General features: G+C 43.5%; 1 protein-coding gene across 1 annotated transcript; it reads right to left on the bottom strand.

Moving 5' to 3' along the window:
- Positions 1 to 1552: 1552 nt before the first annotated feature.
- Positions 1553 to 22326, bottom strand: TRIB2 (tribbles pseudokinase 2). Its single transcript, XM_059842896.1, has 4 exons — positions 22264 to 22326; positions 21003 to 21421; positions 16715 to 17007; positions 1553 to 3900 (listed from the first exon to the last, which is right to left on the bottom strand). Exons 2-4 carry the CDS (start codon positions 21270 to 21272, stop codon positions 3432 to 3434), a joined length of 1032 nt encoding a protein of 343 aa, XP_059698879.1. The 5' UTR covers positions 21273 to 21421; positions 22264 to 22326; the 3' UTR covers positions 1553 to 3431.
- Positions 22327 to 22891: the final 565 nt, after the last annotated feature.

The following is a 22891-nucleotide window of genomic DNA, read 5'->3' as shown; positions in this document are numbered from 1 at the left end:
TGATCATCCTTTTCCCCAGGATTGAGAGGCAGCTAAGACTGTGTGACAGTCTGCTCAGCAAAATCCCAAATCCCACTGCAGTTGCTACCCAAATTGAGGGAGGAGCAGCACTTCTTAAGAAAGCTGTCTCAAGCATTTCTACAGCAAGCAGCACTGTACCTGTGTACTCAATTAGCAGTGCCCATGAAGCAGAAATAAAAGAGCCAGAAATCAGAATCACAAATCCCCCTCTCGGGTTTAGATTTAGGAAAAAGGAAGCTCCAAAAACAAGACACCCCTTCAGCATTTTATAAAACTGACTTCAGCTGCCAAAGGATTCCTCTGCAGCTTTATCATCAAATAAAAAATTCACTGCAAACGAGCAATCATTAGTCAGCTGCATTTTTCATATAATTACTGGCAGTGAAAAAGCAAGCGTGCAGGTTGCTGGAAAATAAGGTCTAACTACTTCCACCCAAACAGAACAGAAGCTGTTCACATAAGTTTTAGTGGGGGAAGAGGGAAATCCTCAGTGCTCCCCTTCTCTCTATGACTGATTACAATCTGGTTTTTTTCTATAAAGCACATTTATTGTGGGAGTTTGATTTGAAAGAATTTCAAGTAATTTAAACTTTGGCTGCAGGCATACAGATCATTTAAAAACTGATCTTCAAGTCTTTCTAGATGTTAATAATATTTCTGGTGAATGCTATAATCGAGTTTTAGTTCTCAATCTACCAACTGAAACACATGCCAAGAATTACCTAGGAAGAAATCATGTAGTTCCAAGTTAGCCAGGCTGACAATAAACCTCGTGCTAGCAGTTTTAGTGCAATAATCTTTATTTTGCAATGGGGAGTTTTGAGGCTGGGGCGTTTCTTTAGGGGTGACTGTCAACCACCTATAGCTTTTTGAAACTACAGAAGTGCTGAAAACAGCCTGCAGTGTGGCTGTTAAATCAAAGCCCAGTTCAAAAAATCTTTTCCTAATAGACCAGGATTCATCTATCCTGCCTCACATTCTCAAAGCATCTTATTATCCTACATGCTCTTATATATGTCACTACCTGCATCTGTTAATTACTAAGGTGAATGACAAACAGAATCTGGCCTTAAATAGAAGACACTAATTTAGGAGATGCTAATTAAGAACCATCTTTTCTGGAATAGAGGTGCAAATGCAAGATGCACATTGCCCCAGGATTTTGGAAAGCGCAAATATCAGCTCACTCCATTTTGGTATCTCTCTTTGATAAAGAGTCTCCTCCCAGCACCAAAGTTCTCACCATATTTCAATATCCTTCTTGAAAAAGGTGAATGGGCTTGGTAAGACACAGGGACAAGCCAAAAGAAAAGGAAGTAAAAGCCAGTTTTATTCATAGCAAATGGTAAAATTTTTGATGAAAAGGCTTACAGTGTTACCTTGTAAATAAATATAAGCGCTAAGTTTTCTCAGCTCACGGGACTAGGCAAGAGCCTGTCAGCAACACAAAAAATACCAGCTGAATGATCCTAACAGAGCAAACTCTTGCAGCACCTCAGACGTTGAGTAAGAACACTGTTCACCACTGAAGTTTAGTTAAATATGCACAATTTTATTTATTGAAGAGATTAGGACAAAAACATTAAACCAAATACATGACAAAGCACCAGAGGCAGTAAAACCCCACCATGCACATCACCAATCTTTCCTCCTATAAGGTACTTATAAAATAAAAAAAAGTCCTTCTTGACACAGCACCATCTTCAGAGTGTAAAAACATTACTCCTTTATATTCTTAGTTACCAAAATAGAACCAAGGCAGGTCAGCTGCAGCTAGCTTTGTCTCTTGATAAAGAACTGTGAAACATCCTCTTGAGAGTGGGACCATAACTTTCCTGCAAGGCAGGCAAATAGCATCCATACGTCAAATGCCAAGTAGCTGTACGCACATGCCACATACTATAATTAAGCACAAATTCAAGTAACATTTACATACTACAGAGTCCACATGTACCTACCCAAAAAACATGACCACTTCACAAAACATATACAGGCAGTAATATCAGAACAACTGAGGTACTGGAAACACAAATATTTATGCCAAGAGATTTCAATATCATACAGCAATATAAAAGCAGTAATAAAAACATTTGCCAGTCTAAATCAAATAAAGCTATCTAGAAAAAAAAAAAAAAAAGAAGCTAAATAAAAAGTTATTTAGGGACAGAAATACCTGAACAGAAAAGAAGTGTGTTAACTACAGCATGTAACATGTCATCCCAAGTCAACCCGTAATTGAAGTACTGGCTTAATACATCACTACTGTGACATTTTCTTCAATAAATAGAATAAGTCTTGACAATACAAAAGGTGCATATTACTGTGTATGTTTCAAGAGGAATATCTGTAATATAAATGTTCAGCTTATTAATACCCTCTTATTTCTTAGTCTGGACATAAACAAAAATGAAAATCAAACAATTCTTTTCCCAAGTGTAAAGGAATTCAAAGAAAAAACCCACAATACTCTTCCTCAATAATAAAGAGCCCTATATTTACACATGGGCTAGTCAGTAAAGAAGAGATTGGTTCTCAGATGAAGACACTGTTAAGGGCTTTCTGCCCTCGCTAGTCATATACGTGCAGCATGGCAGATATGGAAGCCAGTATCTCATATCTTTTAAAAAAAATTATGCAGTTTTATTCTTTTTTTCTCCTATTATAGCAGTAACGCAGTTGAAAGTTCGAGTTCTAATAGCTTCCTGCAACAAACCATTTGACACAAAACAGAACAGCCTGTTAAATGACAGTTACTTCCCCTTAAGGGAACAACGCATTAAAATGTCATTTCCTGACAAGAATATTAAGTAGTTTATTTAGAAGAAATGACTTGAAAATAGCTATCAAGAGACATGAACTGAAATTTTGCTTTTTTTTAGCACCCACTTTTCATGTCCATCTTTGTGCACCTAATTTTTTCTTGTATTAATCCCATTAATTATTAGACATCTGATTAAAAAAGTTAGCCAATTGTATTTTCCCTGAATAATGGCTGAAGTTAAATATCTAACAGTGCGATGCCAAGATGTGAGCTGAGGCAAAAAAGTTTCTATTTGTTGTGAGTTACCACTGTTTTTAATGGAACAGAAACAGGAGTGATACAGCTGCACCAGAATTGGCATGTGCAGTCTCCTTGGCTCCAAAAAGGTGAAGCTACAATTGCTCCATGCTGCCTTTTCTCCTCCAAATCAATCTAACCTGATAGCAAGCTCCCCCCGCCCCCCCAATCTGTCCCCATGCTACATTTGTTATATTAGCTCCTTGTGGAGGTTCCTTCTCAATCCGAGGACCTCTGAGTGTCTTTTGCTACCAAGCTAGGCTGATGCAGGATGTGATTGAACGCGGTCAGGAAGGGCTCCTTCATGTGTCCATCTCCAGGTTGTGTACCTTCTGAACACCAGTCTTTGTGCTCAGTTAAAGAATGGGTCCAAATCTTCTTCCATGTTGACATCAGGCACCAGCTGATCTGATACTTCCTTAGCACCATATCCTGAATTCGATACATTAAAATCTGTAGAAAACCATGGATGGTCCAGAATTTCCTGTGAAGTCAGCCTTTCTGATGGCTCTCGACGCAGTATGCTACGTATGAGGCATTTTGCCTTAGGGGATAGAGTTTCTGGAATGTTAAACTGCCCACGACGGATCTTGCTGAAGAGGGAACTAGGCTCAATGTCATGGAAAGGATAGCGTCCAACTAGCATGGTATAAAGCATGACGCCTAGACTCCATACGTCCGCTGCCTTGCCAGAGTAGCTGCCATTTGTGTTCAAGATCTCTGGACTCACATAGGCTGGGCATCCATGCTTATCAGAAAGAGAGTCATCATTTCCTCTTAAAATATAAGCATCTTCTAGGCTTTCCAATTTCACTCTAGTCCTGTGGGGGGAAAAAAAAAAACAAAACACAATGCTTCAAGGTAAGCAAACATCAGACACAGATTCTGGCTGTGGCAATTGCATTGTTACAATAGTCATACTCTACAAAATCTGACAACTGCAGAAGTGTATCAGTTTAAAATCCCACTCACAGCAGTCGTTACAGACAAATTGATACTGCCTCTTCCATACTGGTTAGAGATATTAGACACATACAGGGAATACTGCCTCATATACAGCTCCAAGATTTCAAATATACTGATGTCCAGTAAACTCATTAATAAGCTTAATTAATAACTTATTAATAAGTTCTCTTAAAAAGAGAATAGGAACTGCCATATTCATGCTTTTGGTTAATTTAACATAGACATGATTTCCTAAAGGGGACAGAAACCTCAAGACCTCCTCTGAGTTGGATGCACTCTAACCTACCCATGTGGGATTCATGCCCAAATACAAACCCAGTCCTAACTACACAAGGTTTTGACACCTTCATGCCGGCAAAGCCACTCTGCACACCTGTAACTCCATAAGGTTTAACAGTAATAAAATGGTCACTCTGACCCTAAATGATCCCTCTGACCAGCCAACATTTTCCTTTACCCCAGCAATTTTAAGAGAAATTAAGAAAGAGAGCACTTTTAACAAATTTCAGTCTTCCCAAATAGAATTTTGGGCAAAGGGAGATCAGGTGAGCTGAAGGCCAAGATTAACAGCAGCAAGCTAATCTACCCAGCTGAGCCAGAGGAGCTCCTCGCACTGGAATGAACAGAGAAGCTGGCAAAGGACTTGCAGAGATGACAGGAAAGCCTTATCTGGATTGCAAACTCCTGCTGCCTGCAAAGCACTGTGAACTTGTCATTGTGCTGCAGTAATTATCTCTGCAAGAGAATTTTCTTCCCTTATGGATATCACACAGGAGCAGAAAAAAATGATGCAGAGCTGCTTGTCATAGCGCTAGATGAACATAACCTTTCTTTGCTTTCTCACTGCTAGACTTTGCATCTATATTTAAAAATCTGTCCCTGTTGCAGGCATTCAAAGGATTACCAAGTACCCTTTAGACTATTTCTCAGCAAAAGGTGGTTTAGAGAGCAGAGTCACTGCAATGCAACAGGGCCCTGGGATGGCAGAGTCACCAAGCAGTGGTGCAGATTTTCCTTTCAACAATTTGGGGTCATAACTCAACTTTGAGTTTTAGTGCCCTCATCCCTCAACTCCACAGGTCTGTTGCCATCACTCTTAGCCCTGTGCCATGGCCCTGCTCTCCTACCACAGACATTCACAGGCAGGGACTGGACTTCATCCCAAAAGGCAGAACTTGCGTCTCTTGACTAAACCACGTAATTTAACAGGCATTAAAATAGACAAGGAGAGCCTTGTTTCTTAAATGTTTACTGAAGACAGCACCGATTGAGCTTGAGCTGCGAAAGACATCTGGGCCAGCTTTCACTTAGACTTAGTTCCAGGGCAGCTCAGCCCTATCTTTTTTGAACCAACAGAAGAGCATTTGACTCCATGGAGTACTCCAGAGGCAACTGTGCCATAAACTTTCATGACACTTGGACCTTTTCAACAGCTAAATACGTTTACTAGCAGAGGTGAAAGCCCCTCTGGCAGCATGCCCCAAATGAGGAAGTCATAAACACAGAATTCCAAATACCTGGCTCCCAAGCACAGAGTGTCAGGGCAGCTTCTTCTCTCCTGAAACAGGCCAGTGTTTGCTCCTCCAGTTCAGTGCTGATGGGCATTGCTCAATACACCTGCTTCCTCATTAATTACCACTGCCATCCTAACAGCACTTCTGGCCACGGACAGCCCCCTCATTAGCACTCAAACAATACTTTACAGCAGCAATGCACCACACAGGAAGCGGGCTGCTAGGAAAAAGTTAGCTATAACTACCAAGACCACAGAAATTTCCCTCTGTACACAAAGCAGAGGGTCCACAACAGGAGAGTGACTTGAGGAGAGTCCTTTCACAGTGCTCAGCTTTGACAAATTCCTGCACCTGCACAGCTTAGGAAGAGAAGCAAGGAGAAACGCCCAGAGGGGAAAAACATGCCAAAGAGGGCAGAGAACAGAGCAGAGGAAATTAAAGGGAAGGCAGGGACATGAGTTGTGGTTCCATTTGCATTGCCCACCTCAGTTTTTCCATAGAAAAGCATGTGCAGTGGGGCCAGATACTCTAACATGCATTAAGTCACTGAACTGCCAGACAGGAAAGCATCGACTCACTCCTGCTAACGAACAGAAGCAGAACACACACACAGGGAGTGGGGCAGAGCAGGCTATTTATAAGCAACTTCAAGGAGGGAATTCACCCCCACACACACTTGCCTGCCATCCCAGTGTCAACAACACTGGGAAATGTTGTTTACTTTCCTATCCTATTTTACATTTCTGGGAGTTGCCAAAGACTTCAGAAAAACAGTTCAATAAGAAGCTTTTATATTACATAAAATTATTGGCATTCCCTAATCTCTCATTTCCTACAACGGACACAGTACAAAACCACAGGGAACAGACTGCAAGGTGCGTCAAAAACTCTTATTTTTTTCCAAGAGAAGAAATAATTTCTTGGTAATAAAAGAGAAGCAGCACACAAAAGCCATCCTGCTTTCCTTGCAAGGTGCTGCAGCCTGCACACGTAACAGGGGGTTTTGTTTAAGCAAGCAAATAGAACAACAGCTGTCCCTTATCTGCCTGCTCCTCTGTAAGCTGCGAGCAAATGAAAACTCTCAAGCCAGGTTTTTCATCCTGCTGAGCTGACAGGCTCTGAGAAAACAAAAGGTCCCAAATTAAACAAAAACACAACCTTCAGTCCTCTTCCTCCTGGTCAGCCCCAAACCCTCAGCCAGAGACTCCCTTGGTGCAAGGTGCAAGTGGTGAAATGGCTCCTCGGCAAGCAGGCAGTGCTCCTGCAGCACCGGGCATGCATATCCCTGCCAGACTGCAGGGCCTGCATCCCCTGAGCACACACTGCCAGCTGCATGGCCTCAACATGGCTTTCTCCTCTCCCAGGTACACCCAGGCACAACCAGGGTGTTCCCAGCTTCATTTGTAAAGCCCAGTGTCTTCACAGCAGATGACAACATAGAGTTTCCATCCGTACAGCAGGGAGAGCACAGGAGGATGGGAAGGGCTGTCTGACTTGACACAGCTGGCAATAGAAATTGCTCACAGGGTGGTTCTGCCAGCACCCCTCACCACCAGCCAGGACTGGGGCTGGGCAGACCCACTGCAGCCCATTTTCAGTGACAGATGACTTCACCCACCTCAGCCTCACAGATGGAACACAGTCTGTGCAGTGCTGCCACGGGGTACTGCTCAGGTGTGTGCACACAGCAAATCTCAGTCCCCTTTTAACAGTCATTTCACATATTTTCAGGCAATCAAAAGCAGCAGCCTGGCCCAGAAGCTGCAATTTCCCAGTGCACAGCACCCCATCTCTGTGAGAAACAGCTTCCAGTTCTGCTGGTCTTCCTTTAATCTGCATTTCAAGCATTGGCTAAAAGAGCTTGCTTTCTGCAATCCAATGATGTTTTAGGGTTTGGTTTGTGGGTTGTTTTTGGGAATGGAAAGCAGGCAAGGGAGTATGGAGGGGAATGGGAAAAAGGGGAGTCAAAGACTAAATACAGAGAAATGCAGAGACATGCTGAATGAAAAGTAATCTCTCTCTCCCCCACACGCCTCTCTCAGAAAGCACTAAAATCAAATAGCCATGAACAGGAATAAAAGCCAAGAAAAACAAACAGACCCCGAAAACTACAAGTCGATTCTGAGAACACAGAACCTCCACAGAAAAGGGTGGGGAGCGCATCCAACTGGAGATTAACTGGACAACACAAAATTTGACATTTGTTAAGGCAAAGGACAGAAAAAAAATCAAACATGAAGGTGTGAAATCACAATCAACTTTGAAGTGCCTCCCATTACAGAGAAGAAATAGGACAAATAAAAATAGTTTCTAAAAAACTCTCCTTCTCCAAATAATTAACTCACATCAGTCCCCACAAGAGAAAAAGGATCCTCACAAAGGATACCCACAACAGAAAAAAGTATTCCAAAAGCACCAGCATTTGAGCTTGACAAACAGTTGCAACAAAATTAATCCCCAAAGTTCAAATGTAAGCTACTGCCCCAGCCGGATGAGAATCACTTTGTACACGTACTGCAGGGCAACAAAGACTTTTGCCAACGCTTACGTAATTGCAATACATAATTTCAAGTTTTAATGCAGACCCCACATAAGCACTTGGAAAAAGAGCATTATGCATCTATCAGATCATTGATAAAACACTGCATTAGTTTAATGCATTAAAAAAAAATACAGCCCTGAATCATGGCTATTTAAAAAGGGGAAGCTATTCTGCCTATGAATGCTTTCCCATTACTGGTGAATGAAACCACAGAAGTGCAATCAGAGGGCAGCAGCAGCCCTCGGACGGGAAATGCGTCTTTGTCCCCATAGAAACCGTCAGGGAAACCCATGAAAAACAATACCACTCTGAGTTTCTTATCAATATGCCATTCATTACTTGACTGCATTCAGACTTTGCTCTTCAGTAATGTAACAAAACATAATCAATTAAACGTCTTCCAGAAGGTTCTCCGATGCAACCTTCAGAGCACTCACCTCTGCCTTTGTGGCACATCCCACACCTTTTTTTTTCAACAGATTCACATTATTCTCCCCTCAAGAGCTTTGGGACTACCAGCAAATTGCTATCCTGCCTTTTGACACTGAAACCAGGGTGTAAGAATCCAACATTCACACTTGCTCTCCAAAAGCAAACAATTTCCATACCAAAATCAGTTGAATTATTCAGAGGGCTCTAAACTCATAAGGCAGGAGAAAAAAAACGTTCAACATTTAAAGCAGAAATAACAACTGATAGTCTGAGTGTTTCAGAAGAAAATATCATCACTGCAGTGAATAAGCAGTCAGTAGTAAAGGAGACTGCACCTGAATCAATGAGAGCAGTTGCCTCTTTGGTCTGTCCCCAAAGCCATATGTATGAGAAATAATACCTAAGCAACAGCTGAGCCAACCTTCCCATTTTGGGAACACTAACTGAAGACCAGGCCCACAATTTTTGCACAGCAACACTCCCCATATCACAGACAAATCAGCTGCTTTTGGAAGAGACTGAAGGAGCCATCCTGCTAGGGACACTCCAGATACACCATCCAACTGTTACTTAGGCTGGGTAAAATCAAAATGTCCAGATTTACAGATTCTATGCAGCAGACTCTGGAGAGCAGGAAACAAACATCACTGCCATCTGAATTACCATTTTTTAATACAATTGCAGATAAATATAAAATGGCAATTTCTAAAGGTGCTTCACAATATTCCTCCAACAGCAAATGCTGAAAGCACCCAAGCAATGTTATCTCATATTTCAAAATTATTCTTACTGAGACCAGGAGAGCCTTTCCCTAGGTAGAGGCATTCAAGCCATTGACTGCCCAGTGGACCAGGGATTGCTCCTCGGTGGCCAATAATTTACAGGTCATTTAATCGAGGTCAGTTGCCCACACCTCATCACAGTGATGAGAAGAGCACGCATGCAATTAGAGTCACAAGGAGGCAAAAAAAAAAAAAAAAAGTAAAAGGGAAGCTCAACATTGGAAGCAGTTATCTTTTGCTAATCAATTTTTTTTTTTTTTTTAAACCAAGGGAATCTCTGCTAAATAATGCAGAAGTAGGTATTCTTCATCAGGGAGCCAGTGAGACAGGGAAGGCGGTAATGAAAGCCCCGGCAGATGATTTGCAGCTTTGGTGAAAAGACTCCTTCTGAACTCACAATTACCCAACCTCCTTGGGAGCAGAGGGGCACACAGGAGCAGGGGGAAGTGTTATGGCATCAATTTAAATCCTGCTCCTTTCACCAATAGATCCTTTTCCAATTTGTAACAGCACAGAGCATGGGTGTTCAACACACAGCGTCCTACACAATTTCAGAGAAGAAAAAAAAACAAACTCTGCACAAAGGCTGTTAGACAGTCTCTTGCATAATGAAACAGGCTCAAGGATATGTTTCAAAAGACAACTGGGACTTTCAGGCAGCACAGGTTTACAGGATGAACCTTGTTCCTAAGGGAAGACTCCTTCACTAGTACTTCCGCACAACAAGGAAGTCTCTAAAAATTACATCTCCCCCACCCTTCCTCTGCAGGGATGCTAACAGCACAGTCAGCCTTGCCTGCACCCCCCTGACATGCAGTACCCAGCAACTTCAAAGTTTTAACTTGTTTTAAGTTGGTCTGGGCTTTTTCCCTACAGAATTCCACTTCCAAATGCTCTGACTCACCTCCAGGAAGGTCTGGTGTCCCAAAGACCTCAGTTTTACACTCAAATAGGATTGGCAGGAACAGCCTGTCCTGTATGCTGTATACTTTGTTTCTTCCATGCCCTTAATGCCTAAAGACAAAACATGCTCCCCAGAGAGTTGGTAGGTAGTGATGCATGTGTTGGGGTGCAGGCTGTGAAATCCACTGCAGACCCTTTCACAGAGGAGCAATCCATTTTTCCATAAGAATCTGACTCAGGGCAGCTACTTCAACACCTCGCTTTTATCTTGTTAGATCACAATGAAGATCAGAGTTTAAAAAGGCTGTGCTGTCAACCATGTGCTGTGTTTCCCATCTTTTCTAGGTTTTCGATACAATGCATGATGAAGCTCCAAAGGGAAAGACCACAATTTATGTTTTTTTAACATAACTGCATGTTGTGAAAACAGCCCTGCACTTTCTGAGCCTACAATGGGTGCTCAACATCTCTAAGGCCATGCCTTTACTTCACAACCTTACTGAAAACCTTTTGCTTAGATGTCTGCAATCCTGTCTCCAAACAATACACATCTACCAAAAAAGCAGGTGCTCAAGACTAAATATGCCCCAGGTTGGCTCCTCTTTACAATCTCCACCTTTCCTCTCCCTCCCAAGCCTGAAGCAATCTCCCAGTGTGATAATAAGGACAATTAAAAGAGAAGGCAGCAGAAGAATTTCACTCTGACAATGCACTGCAGCTAGTTGGGCTCCTGCCTCCCTTTCTCACCCACCCCTAGCACAGACATCCAGATGCCCTCAGTCTCCACTCATAATTCAACACAGACCACTTTGCAGCAAGTCTATGGATGGAGGTTTTCAAGTCTTCTAAAGCACCAGCTGTTGAACTGAATTTGACATGTCCTGAGACACATCTGCTCCCAGGGTCTACAAAGCACCTTTTGTCAGAGAGATCAATCCCATGATGGACATCTCAGGAGAGGCACTACCCAAGACTGACATGGCAGTCAACACATACCACAGCATCCTGCCAGAACAGGGAGAGTGAAGAAGACAAGGCCCTACTATGATCCACAGACACTCCAGGGTTAAAACCTCCTGCAAACTCCAGCACTGGCTACAACAGCAAAGGCTCTTGACACTCCTGGTCTCAATGAAAGGCCTTGAGCTGACTCAAGGTCCATTTGAGTTCCCATCATCATCCCAGGGCCAGACGGCAGCCAAATCTTCCCTGGCTTTTGCATTAATTTATAACCTTTGGCACAGCAATTAACCTGTATGACTATCTATGCCCTCAGGAGGAGATTTATGCACTTCACAGGGTGGCTGTGATGTTCCCCACCTGCAGACAGCCTCCCTCTTCCCTCCTGCTGGGAAGGGCACCAAACACCAAACAAATTCCGCAGGGTGAGAGAACAGAGACTTAGTAACCAAACCACATAAAGGCAAAAGGGACACCAACCCTTCTGTGAAAAACAGTTGTGCAACCACTTCATCTTCTACCCTAAGCCTCACAGCAGACTTGCTGTCCATAAAGAAAACTGCTTTCCTCCTGTATTCTAAGAATAATAATTTCTGGTTTGAAATGTGACCTGTGAGTCTCCACTACTGAAGAACTTGTACTCTTTGGTCCTATGGCCCCATTCAGGGTAGTGCAAAGTGCTTTAATGACAAAAAAGATGAAGACTGCTTTTATTTCTGTATCTTCAGGTATTATAAGAGCACTCCCATTTTGTTTGATTTTCCTCCACTTTAGGACTGCCTTTCTAGGACTAAGGGAAAGCATTAACCTACCTGTTCTCTATGGAATTGTAAGGGTAACAGCAAATTCTAACACATTGATGAAAAAGCTGCTGACCACATTATAATCTGACAAATGCTGGGGAGAAAAGCTTACTACTAACTATAAAAAAATGAAAGGTCTACATGCAAAAAGGTTGGTATATATGCATTTGGGCTTTTTTTTGTGGGATCAGGTTTGTATCTTGAGGATTGGAAACAACATAACTAGGTCATGTTAAAGCATCATCCACTCAAAGCTGAGAAATTAAAGAGGAAAAATTATTCTAAGAGCACCAAGTAAATATGTTATGCTAACACAGGCTTTCTAAATTAGTGTATTGTACTGGCTGCATTCCCCTGGCATAGAGCAAAAAGTGTCAAATCCTGTTTATTTTTATTGAATCCCACCTGCCTCATATTTACTCAAAGAATAGAGGAAAATTACAATATCTAAATACCAAAATTATTTTAATTTTCCCTTCAACAAGTATGATGAATGTACAAGGTCTTTAAGCTTCAAATATTACGACAGCTAATATTTTAATATAATTAAAGGCTTAAAAACGCACTAAAGAAATTAATAATTCCCTGACAGCAGAAATGTTCTTGTATTAAGCAAACCATTGAAACAACCAACACAGAAATGCTTCATTTAATTCTGAGATCTTTCAGATGGCTCTTTCTAAAAGCATCTGCTATGTATCAGACTGATGAACTGCTTTATTAGCTATATACTGTGTATGGCACTATTTTTAGCACAACCCAAAAAAACCTGCCTGTTTTGCAACATCATTATGGGACACCAGCTAGGAGAAGGGCACAGTTCTGCCCAAGGGCCTACTCTGAGGACAGGCTGTACATGGGAAATGGTAAATACCATGGCACAAACACAGATAAAATACTCAAAAGCAATAGCCTCACAACATCAATACCAACCTGGCTCCACACCCAGGACAAAAAATATTTAACAACACGGATGGAAGGAGAAAACATACAAGAACATGGGTTTTATCATAGGTCATTCTCTGGTTTGGATTCAAGTTTCATTCTGAAGTGTAAGGACACAGTTTTTGAAGTACCTTTGAGGTACTTTAGAAAGTCTGTTGAGACTCAGCATGGCAAGTTAGTGTTGTTTTCCATATATTCAGTGTTCTGGAAGCCACTACAATCATTTAATAGATGTGCTGCTGCTTGCTAACACAGTCTTACAAGACATTTCCAGCCATGCTGTAATGTCTTAGAACTTCTGCTTCATCAAAATCAGCTCCAGGTTTATGGAGTTTAACTCTGAAATTTCAATACCACAAGACTGGCTATTTCACTTATAGTTTACCAAGGGATCTAAAGACATCTCCCCCTAAAAAACACAACTGCACTGCCTTTTATACAAAACAAAAAACCCATCTAGCAGCAGCACATGTCATTTTTATGGAATGCAATTCACCCTATCTTCAAATTTCCTACAGTTCAGGATTTAAAGAAACGATAAATTACCTTAAAACAGAGAGAATTTTTTTCTGTTTGTTTCCACAATGGAATTTTGAGTTTCATTTTAAGTGCTAATGTACTTACACCCAACCCATGCAATAGTGTAAGACATGATCAGAGTCTCTAATGGATTTAGCACATTAAGGAGAATACCTCTAGTATGATTAGGACCCCTACAAAATACTCAGTGCTACCAGCCTACAACAGTACTTTATTCCACCTTCTTAGCTCCCAGTTCATTAGAAACATTCCAAGGCACTGTGATTTGCAACATCCAAATAACACACATTTTTAGTGGGGACACCAAGTTCAAGCTAAGAGCACTTGTGGTGCTGCTAGATCAGGAGCCCAAATCTTTGCAAATTCCAGCTGTAATTCAGATGATGGGAATAGGGTAGAAGAGTTTTAACATTGTATGCACCACCTGCACAACTTCAGGAGCCCTGTTTTTTCTATTGAACTACCAGGATCTCATTAGGATCAATGAAAGATGATGTACTAGGAAATGCTTTAAAATTGATTTTCTTTTTTAATAAATGGAACTACTTCCATATAACCTTCACATTCCCCCTGGCTCCTCCAGTCTGGCAGCTCTCAGCTTACAGCAGACAAGCATCTTACTACAAAAAAAAAAAAAAATTAAAAAAAAAAAAAAAAAGCACCAAGTTTTCTATTCATGTGTTGCCTGCATGCTGGATTTCACATCTTTTCTTCTACCAAAGTTAAGGCCATGACAGTCTTCAGGAAGAGGAAGTTCCAAAGTGGTAGGTACTTAAAATGAACTGCAGAAAAACAGCCTTGAAGAAATAGGAAAAGAACTGCTAAGAAAGAGCTCCCCTGAAGAGCAGGTGACACACAGAGTTCACACACGTTTCTCAAAACATCATTTTTATCTCGTCTTTCCCTCTCTGGTTCATTGTGAGCACCAGAGAGCAAGGGATGGTGCAGCACCCATCTGCCAGGCAAGGCTGCTGACAGCAGCTCCTCGAGGACTGCTCAGCACACAGGAATCCTCAGCAGCAGCCTCAGACACATGGGAGCTCGGAGGGGTGCAAGCAACACACCAACACCTCTGTGAACTCAGGACCAGGAAGATTTTTCATTTCTAAATATAGCAGGAGACTGAAAGTGATGACTGATTACAGTATGATGATCAGAGGATGTGAAAAAAGGCAGTCACTGCTGTTTGGTTCTATTTCTATCTCACATTATTTCATCTCTGTTTATTTAGCAGAGAAAGGATTACAATACCTTCCTACTTACAAACCAACATTACATCCAGAAGAAAACCGCATTATGATTATCTTAAAAATAACCAGCAAGTCCTATTTGACCTTTAAAGTGAATTATTGTATAATTAGAAGACAATGCTCAAAACTGAGCATTTTGCAAACAGCTAAGTTAAAAACATTCATAAAAGCCACCACTGCTATTACAGTACACACCACTTTTCTTGGGTGGCTGAAGGATTTGGCCCTGTGCCTCCTATGCTGCACTCTGTTCCTAGTAAGCAGCAGGGTAGGAGTTCAAGAGCATTCAGCTCAGGCCTACGTCTGCTCCCACTGCACTGCTCTGAGCTCATGCTGCCTTCCCCTTGGAGGAGCTCCTCCAAGTTCTGTACTTCATGCAAAACCACACATGTCTACATACATCCCCAGGAAAAAAAAATCCACTTAAACATTAGGACGTTATCAGCTACAAGAGAGAACAATCCCTCTCTCAACTATTTTGTACAAGTTTCCTTCTTATCTGCATCTGAGGTTCTAGAATGGTGCTTAGTTATTAAACTGGGAGTAAAAGTTGTGGAAGTGCAGTTTATATCTACCTGCTCTTCATTTCTCTATGAATGGACATTAAGCTCTTTTAATTTTATGCTTTTTTAATTTGCAAAAGATGAGGAATCAGACTTTGGGGCTGCAGTAGAAAAATGCTTTGCAGACAATCATCTGAACTGAATTAAGAAGTGAAAATATATATTCTTTTTCAGTCTGTAAATAGATTAAAAGGAGAAGCCTATTATGCAAAACTCAGCTTGCAATAAAAGTAAAGAATATTTAAACGGGATAGATTGTCATCTTCATGATGTAATTTTTATTTTAAGATCAGGAACTTTTCTTTCCTCAATGAATTGTGTATTAGTTTTTTTCTAATTTTTAGATCACCAACTTCCTGAGCCTGTGGAGAACTTAGAGAATTTGGCTGTTGCTTGTAATTCCCCCAAACAGAATTGATATGCACTGGTTATTTTTAACAAAGCTCTCTAGAACATCCATTTCACTCTGTAGCAGTCTGAACAAGTTTTCAGACAATTTTTAGCATTCATTTAAAAAGGTAAAACATCTCCCCATTCACTACCAAGACCAGAAGAAGCACAAAGGCAGGTTCAGCACCCATTTAGATGTTTGGATTTTTTTTTAATGGTCATCTTCCAATTTAATCACTCTGTGAAAGCCTGACATGATTCTGACAGTATTGATTGCTCTGATACCTTATGTGGAAGTTGCAAATAAATTCATCATTCAAGACAAAGAAGACTGGTAAAGAGAAGGAAAGAGACAGGAAATTTCCACAGGTACAACAGTACCACATCAGGAAGAGTGCTTCAACAATAGACCCAGGGCATCCAGTGCGATTTCTTTCCCTGTCCTCCCATGCTCCTTCCCCAAACCATTTACACAGGAGGATGTCTAGGGAGGAGATGTCATTAAAAAAAACCAAAACAGTTCCCCAAGTACTACAACAGCTGGTACTACAAACAAGCACCCCCAGTGCAAGACAGTTTCAGTCTTACTATGATTAGTGACCACAAAATACTCTTAACAAGCATCCTCCAGACCCTCCCAGCATGGAAAACAAGATGTCCTCAGAACAGTCCTACAGAAAACACTTGACTGCTCTTCCTCTTTACACCTCCTCACTGGAACAAGCCATTTCAGTCCCCAGTCCTCTTTTAACACCAGCAGCCTTTAAAATAGTGCAGCTCTTACACCAGACACCCTTTCAGATGGAGGTCTCCCCAGAGGGAATGAGGAAGCTCCTCTAGGTGGAGATGCAGAGGCCAAGGGCTGATGCAAACAGCTCTCTATACTAACTTTACTCCAAAACCTAAGCCAGAAGGTAAAATGACACGTGCATCCTACGATCAGGTTGCAGAGGAAAATAAAGTGTACTACACACAAAGGCTACAATATTCTGCAACTCCAGCTATCTGACCTCAGGCACCCCCAGCCATAACGAGGGAGACTTACCTTTCTTCATCCTTAAAAATAAACTTCCGCAGCTTGAGATCCCGCAGTACCAGTCCACCATCATGGCAGTGTGCAACAGCAGAAGCTATTTGATAGAAGAGTTTGGCTGCCTCCTCTTCTTTAAGCTTCTTGCAGGTACGAACAAACGAATGCATGTCCCCATAGCTCCTTTCAAAGAACACATACGCTTTTGTCTCCCCAAGAATTATTTCAGTAATTTGGTTGATATTTTTATGTGCAGGCAGACAAAAACATGGTGCTAATAACTCCTGGTAGCAGCCAATATCAAACACCTGCAGGAACAATGACAGTAAAGCCAGGGTTAGTGAGATGAAGGACAGTGAAGTCACGGTACATCTGATTCTGCTAACAAAACCATCCCTAAGTACAATTTATGTCACTGCTGAAAGCTGCACCAGTGTAAACAGGATGTCACAAACAGCACTGAGGACAAGACAAAGCAGACTGCACAACCCTACAGAAAAGACACGTAACCTTGACAGGAAAGGCTAGTCTTTGAAACTGGTAGCAAGCATAGTTACATTAGCTAACACCTGACCAAATCTAGAATGCAATCTAAATTAAGCTGTGAAGACCAGAGATGTGTAAGGGCAGTACTCAGAAGGAAGCGTGTGTCTTTTCTATTTTCCATCCAAATAAACTCATAAAAAATACAGCCAGTAGCTTTGTATTGAGAGAAGCTGTCACATTAAATCCACCCTGATACACATGCCTGGCTCTTTTGATTTTATTAACCCATTAAAGCCTTAAGGATTTTCAGGCTTAAAGTATCATCTATTGCTATTCCTATTTACTTCCTGCCTTTCTTTCATCTCTGAAAAACAGCAAAGTCACTTTCACTTTCCAAGTCTCAGTTCCACAATGGCTGTTTATAAGATCAGAAGGACAACCCGGGAAATAGCTCTGCCTGTTGGAGCACAGACAAACACCCTTCAAAAGGCAAAGACAAAACCACCCTGAACTCTCTGCATTTCAATCAAGTGCTCCATTAAAAGCAAAGTGTCCCTTTACTACTAAGTATGTTATCACTGATCTTATGAATGAGCTGTAAGAACTAAAAAAGCTGCTGGGAAACCCAAATATAAAAAGTTACTATCATCTAGTGATGACGAATGAATCAGTATTTGAGTCAATTGAGAAAAGACCACATTACAAGAAAATGAAAGACTTCATTGAGAATAACAGAAGTCAGTGTGCTAAAAGAGACTGAGCAAAGTACTGATAGGAGTGATTTTTATTTTTAATTATACTTGCTGCAGAGGACTGCAAAGCCAGTATTAGCATTTCCACCAGCTCAAAAATTCAATTAATATGTAACTTACTTGCGAGTGTTTTGTTACTTTAGTAAAAAGAATTTAAGGTAGTCACGTGTCCTTCGAATGAAATATAAAAATGAAGAACTGGTCTAGTTCTCTAACCACTGGTTTAAACTGCAGTTGTTTTTTTTCCTTTCTGTATTACAGCATTTGTGTTCTGATAGTGGGTATTTGTACCCTCTCTGAGAAGCAAATATCTGTTTTCTCTAAAGCTTTAAAAACCTTTAAAAATTGAGTGAGAAAGATACAGTTCAATCAAAATTTACCTGAGGCTTCAAAACCTGAATATTTTAATGCTTCAGAGCACAATCCTAATGAACTCCTTCCACAGAGGAGGACCCAAATCCCAAGAAATTGAGACACCCCCTCCTCACAGACCTCCTTTTCCTGTCACCTCATACCTGCACTGCCTTACCCTGGCATAGGGAAAAACAACCTTAAAGGCAGACTGCCAAACAGAGCCAGCACATTTTACGGGGGGAGGATTAGCACCGAAGCATTCTGGTGACATGGTGCACCAGGGAAGCAGAACCAGGGCGGGGAGGGGGTGTTGCTAAAATCCCTGGTGTGCAATTCATTCCAGAGGAGAATTCATTGATATTTGGATCTCAGAACTCGTAACTACTACATTGTAAGTGAAGGGCTCTTCTACAAAGCAGCTGCTATAAAATAAAATTTAAGCAGGAATATTCACGTAGCTCAAACCCTCATGTGAAAAGACATCTTTCCAGAATTCTCTCCTAAACAAGATTATCATAATGTAAATTAGTTACATTTTGTGGTTCTCAGACTATGTTAAATAAGTAGCTCTGGATATGTACCAGTACTGCGTTTGAACAGGGGGTAGATAGGAAGCACTATCATACTGCTACAGTGTCAAATACCTTCTATAAAGGGCTTCTTTGTATCCCAGCTTTTAAGATCCCTGGCCTCAATTCAGCAAATGTCCAATAAGCTGCAGTTTGATTTAGGTCTCGCTGGGAATTAGAAATGAGAAGTTACCATTGTTTGGATGCCACAGAGCCTTGAAGCAAATAACGGCATCTGTACAGTCGGTGGGTGCAGCCGAATGAATCTTGAGAATCATCAGTATGTGTCTGTTATCCAACCCAGCGTTTCTGCAAGCAATCTCTAAGAGCATCTTCAGTAAGATACCAGAGAGCACCTCTCTTTGCCGGGAGGCTACTTGACAAATAGTTGTCATGATACCGCAGGCATTTTAAAGCACACATTAAATTAAGCCGAGTTCAGGACTGACAACTGCATCCTCAGAAACTAGCAAGCCAGGCTAAGGTCATATTTTTGGAGCACAGCTAGTAGTGCCTCGCACATATGGAAAAACTGATACTATTCAAATGTCAGGATCAGCTCAAAAACATACAGCTTAAATGGAAGGGGAAAAAAAAATAACGGCCCAGTCTTTGTGAGCTACAGTTATTCTGTTCATACAGTTATCAACAGTGCCTTAATCCTGCAAACCAAACAGGAAACAAAGAAGCGCATAGCCCCCGCTTTACTACTTGCCATGCAAGTTCACCTAGAATTTCATGCAGAGCAGCAGCTTTGTGAGATCTGTTTATTTCATGAAAAGATGCCAATGTCCTAGAGTGCAGCACTGTACTACTGCATCGAACTGTGCTTTCATTCTCGAAATTCTCATGTTCTATTTCAGTTTGGCAACAAAGCATCCAGTTCAGCATGCAATATTAGTTCTCAGCAAAGCCATGGGCCTTTTTTCACCTAAATAATTACATAAAGTCCTAGGCTGCCTTAACATCAGGTTTTATAACTCAATCAGTAAGCATATTTAAATTGCCCTCTGAACTCCAATCTTCACAAATAGCAAAGAGGAGCAATTATTTTCACTTCTCTGCTACAGCCTAGTCCATAACTTTTTATGAATCAAGTGTGAGTAAGTATGAAACAGTCAGCAACACTATTACTAATCCCTGGAATACTGGTAAGCTATAATACATCTACTTTTCCATCTAGAATTTTGCCAAATGGCATTAATTCCTTATTTTGGGAATAATTCAAACACTGCGGTGTGTGCTGCAAGGTTGCAATTTGCTATGTAGTTATAAAAACTACTACTGGGTAGTAGTCCAAACTGAAACAGTTTGCTGGACATAAGTCTGTCTCACTACAGACAGTAAGAATCACAATTTGGGAACAAAGGATAATACTCCCTCAGCTCAAAAAGAGAAAAAAAACCCTCCACAGATGTGCACACATGTGGATTTCTTTTTCCCACAGCTCACCTTTTAATAGTAGGAGCAAATTGGGAGGAGGCAGAGAAAAGTCGGCAGGCTACAAAGCACTCTTTAGCTATTCTGTCTTCACTTCTAAAAACCGTAGGTGTGCAGGTTTTATTCTTGTTCAGCTGGGCAGTGGGGGAGGATGCTGTTTGCAAACAACCTCCACCGTGAGGGAGCTCAGGCTGATTAATTAGATGTGGTTCTTCTTTTTTTTAAATCACTTTTAAGATAAAGCTGATGGCAATCTGCCCCCAGGCCCCCCGCTTCTCCATCCTCTTCCGTAGCCAAAGCACAGAATTGGGGGCAGTAAAAATCGAGGAAGTCAGCAGGTCCCAACACCTTAAAATTAGCTGGGGATTCCCTACTCCATTTTGAAAAGTGAGTGTGTGGAAGATGAGGCTTTCTCCTGGTCTGAACTCACGTTAAAACCTACTTCAAGAACAGCTCTTTACAGAAAAATATCCCCCTACCAATAGAAGGCAGACCTGGCTCCGGGCCATCGCTGTAACGTGGCCATTGTCTGGAGAGGGGGAAAAGTTACAGGATTCGCCTATAATCCTGTCTCCCTGCCTTTTGTTTCTCCACTATTCAATAAATGAGGTACACGGCCATGCTCGCCCTCCCGCAAGACACGGGAAACCCAGGCGCGACAGGGGAGAACCGGGGGAGGGGGAGAACAAGGAGAGGCATTACCTTGCAAACCAGCTCCTCGCCGCTGTGCAGATGTACGGCTCGGAAAACGTGGTCTCCCTCGAGAGGCTCCAACAATAAGTATTTCCCGATGCAAGAAACGCAATGCGACAAGTTCGGGGTCTCCGGCGGGCTCGGCGAGCCTAGATTCGGGCTAAAACTCTGGCTTGGCTCGATGGACCGTATGGACGAGAGCTCTTCAAAATCCTGGGTTTTATTCCGCGGTCTCCCATATCGTGCTATCGTGATAGGGGTTGACCTTTGTATGTTCATGAGTATGGAGAAGACCAGCCGAGACGCTGCACCGGAGCCCTGGCGTGGAGCGCGGTCCCTCGCCCGTCCAGCTGCGGCTGCCTTTGTGTGGCGGGGGGGGCGGGAGCGGGAGCGCGGCGGCGGCGGGCGACCAGCCTCAGCGCCGCGTCCTGGGCACAGGGAGAGAGCGCTCAGCCCGCGGCCCTTTGTTCCCGCCGCCGGCCGGGCGCGCAGCGGCGCGGAGCAGCGCGGCGGCGGGGCAGCGGCGGCCGGGGAGCCGAGGAGCGGACGGCGGCGCGGCCGGAGCTGGGCGGCCGCCGCTCCCGCGGGGCGTGCAGCGCGGGCGGCAACAAAAGGTCGGTAACGCGGTGTGCGCAGCGGGACCGTCCTTCCGCTCCCCTACGGCCCGGCAGCGCCGCGCTGCCGCGGCTCGGCTGTAGATGGCGCGGGAGCCTCGCCGCTAGCGCCCGGGGCGCTCCGAGAATGCCCCGCGAAACAGCGAGGGAGCATTTAACTTGGGCCGACAAAGGAGCGGGACCGCGGCGGGCGGCTCGGGGGAGCCGCACCGGCACCACGGGAGCGGGGCGGAGCGCGGGGCAGCGCGCACAGCTCCACGCTGGCGGAAAGGAACGGGCTGTCGTTGTCGCGACAGAACAAAAAGTGCAACCTGAGAATAGAGAGCGCTCCCACGCTCCCCCTGCGCAGCGGATTTGTGAGCGGGGGCTCGCCGCCTTCGCCGCGTTTAATGGAGTTCACGCACAAAGAAAAGAAAAACCGGCGCGGCGAGAAGGGGCCGAGTTCTTACCGCAGGGGCTGGGAGGGCGATAAGCGAAAGGCCATAAGGGACAATTAAACAGAATTGCTTTAAAAAAAATAAATGCAGAGAACAAATTTTGTTTGATGATTTTTTTTTTTTTTTTCCTTGGGGACAGAACATGGGGAGGACAGGGTAGCCGCGCCGCTCCCCTCCACCGAGGCACCGTCTCCCCCCGACGGATCAGTAACTACTTACGTGGCGGGGACGCTGGCTGCCTCCGTGCTCGCTGCCGGCCGCCGCACGCCCGCACGGTGCCCAGCGCGCAGCCCGACTGCCCCGCCGCCGCCGCCCGGCCCGGCCCGGCCCCGCCGCGCCCCGCCCCGGCCGCCCCGCCCCGGCCCGCCCCGCAGCCCCCCCGCGCCCGCCGCGCTCGGGGTAAACAAGGTGAGACGTCCTTCCGCAGCCCTGCCGAGGCGCGCCGGGGGCTCCGGGGCGGCTCGCCGGCTCGGGGCTCCGGGCTCCGGGGGGTGTCCCGGTGTGTCCACCAGCGTGAGCAGCGCTGTGCAGCGGTGGGATGCTGACCGCGGCTCCCCCGCTGACAGAGCTCCGGCAGGTCCAGCCTTTCCGGGGATTGCCCTTGCGGCTGGGGTCGAGGTGTTGGTATTAATTTTAATATCAAATAAAATAATAACAATAATAATGGTGGTGGCTTAAGCTGCCCTAAAAGCAGAGTCCGCTCCGCTGCCGGCGCGGGGGTGGATGCGGTATCTCATGTGCTGGCCGATTATTTTTCTCAATGAAGCAATCGTTTTTTTCCGGGCAGCGCGGGGCCCCGCATACTTAGGGGAGCACAGGCGCTTGTACCCTGGTGCTGCCGGGTGGG

This window comes from Haemorhous mexicanus, chromosome 3 (genome assembly GCF_027477595.1).
Source record: "Haemorhous mexicanus isolate bHaeMex1 chromosome 3, bHaeMex1.pri, whole genome shotgun sequence".
NCBI lineage: Eukaryota > Metazoa > Chordata > Aves > Passeriformes > Fringillidae > Haemorhous > Haemorhous mexicanus.
The sequence above is the reverse complement of the archived record's forward strand: the minus strand, read 5'-3'. Positions and strand labels throughout refer to the sequence as shown.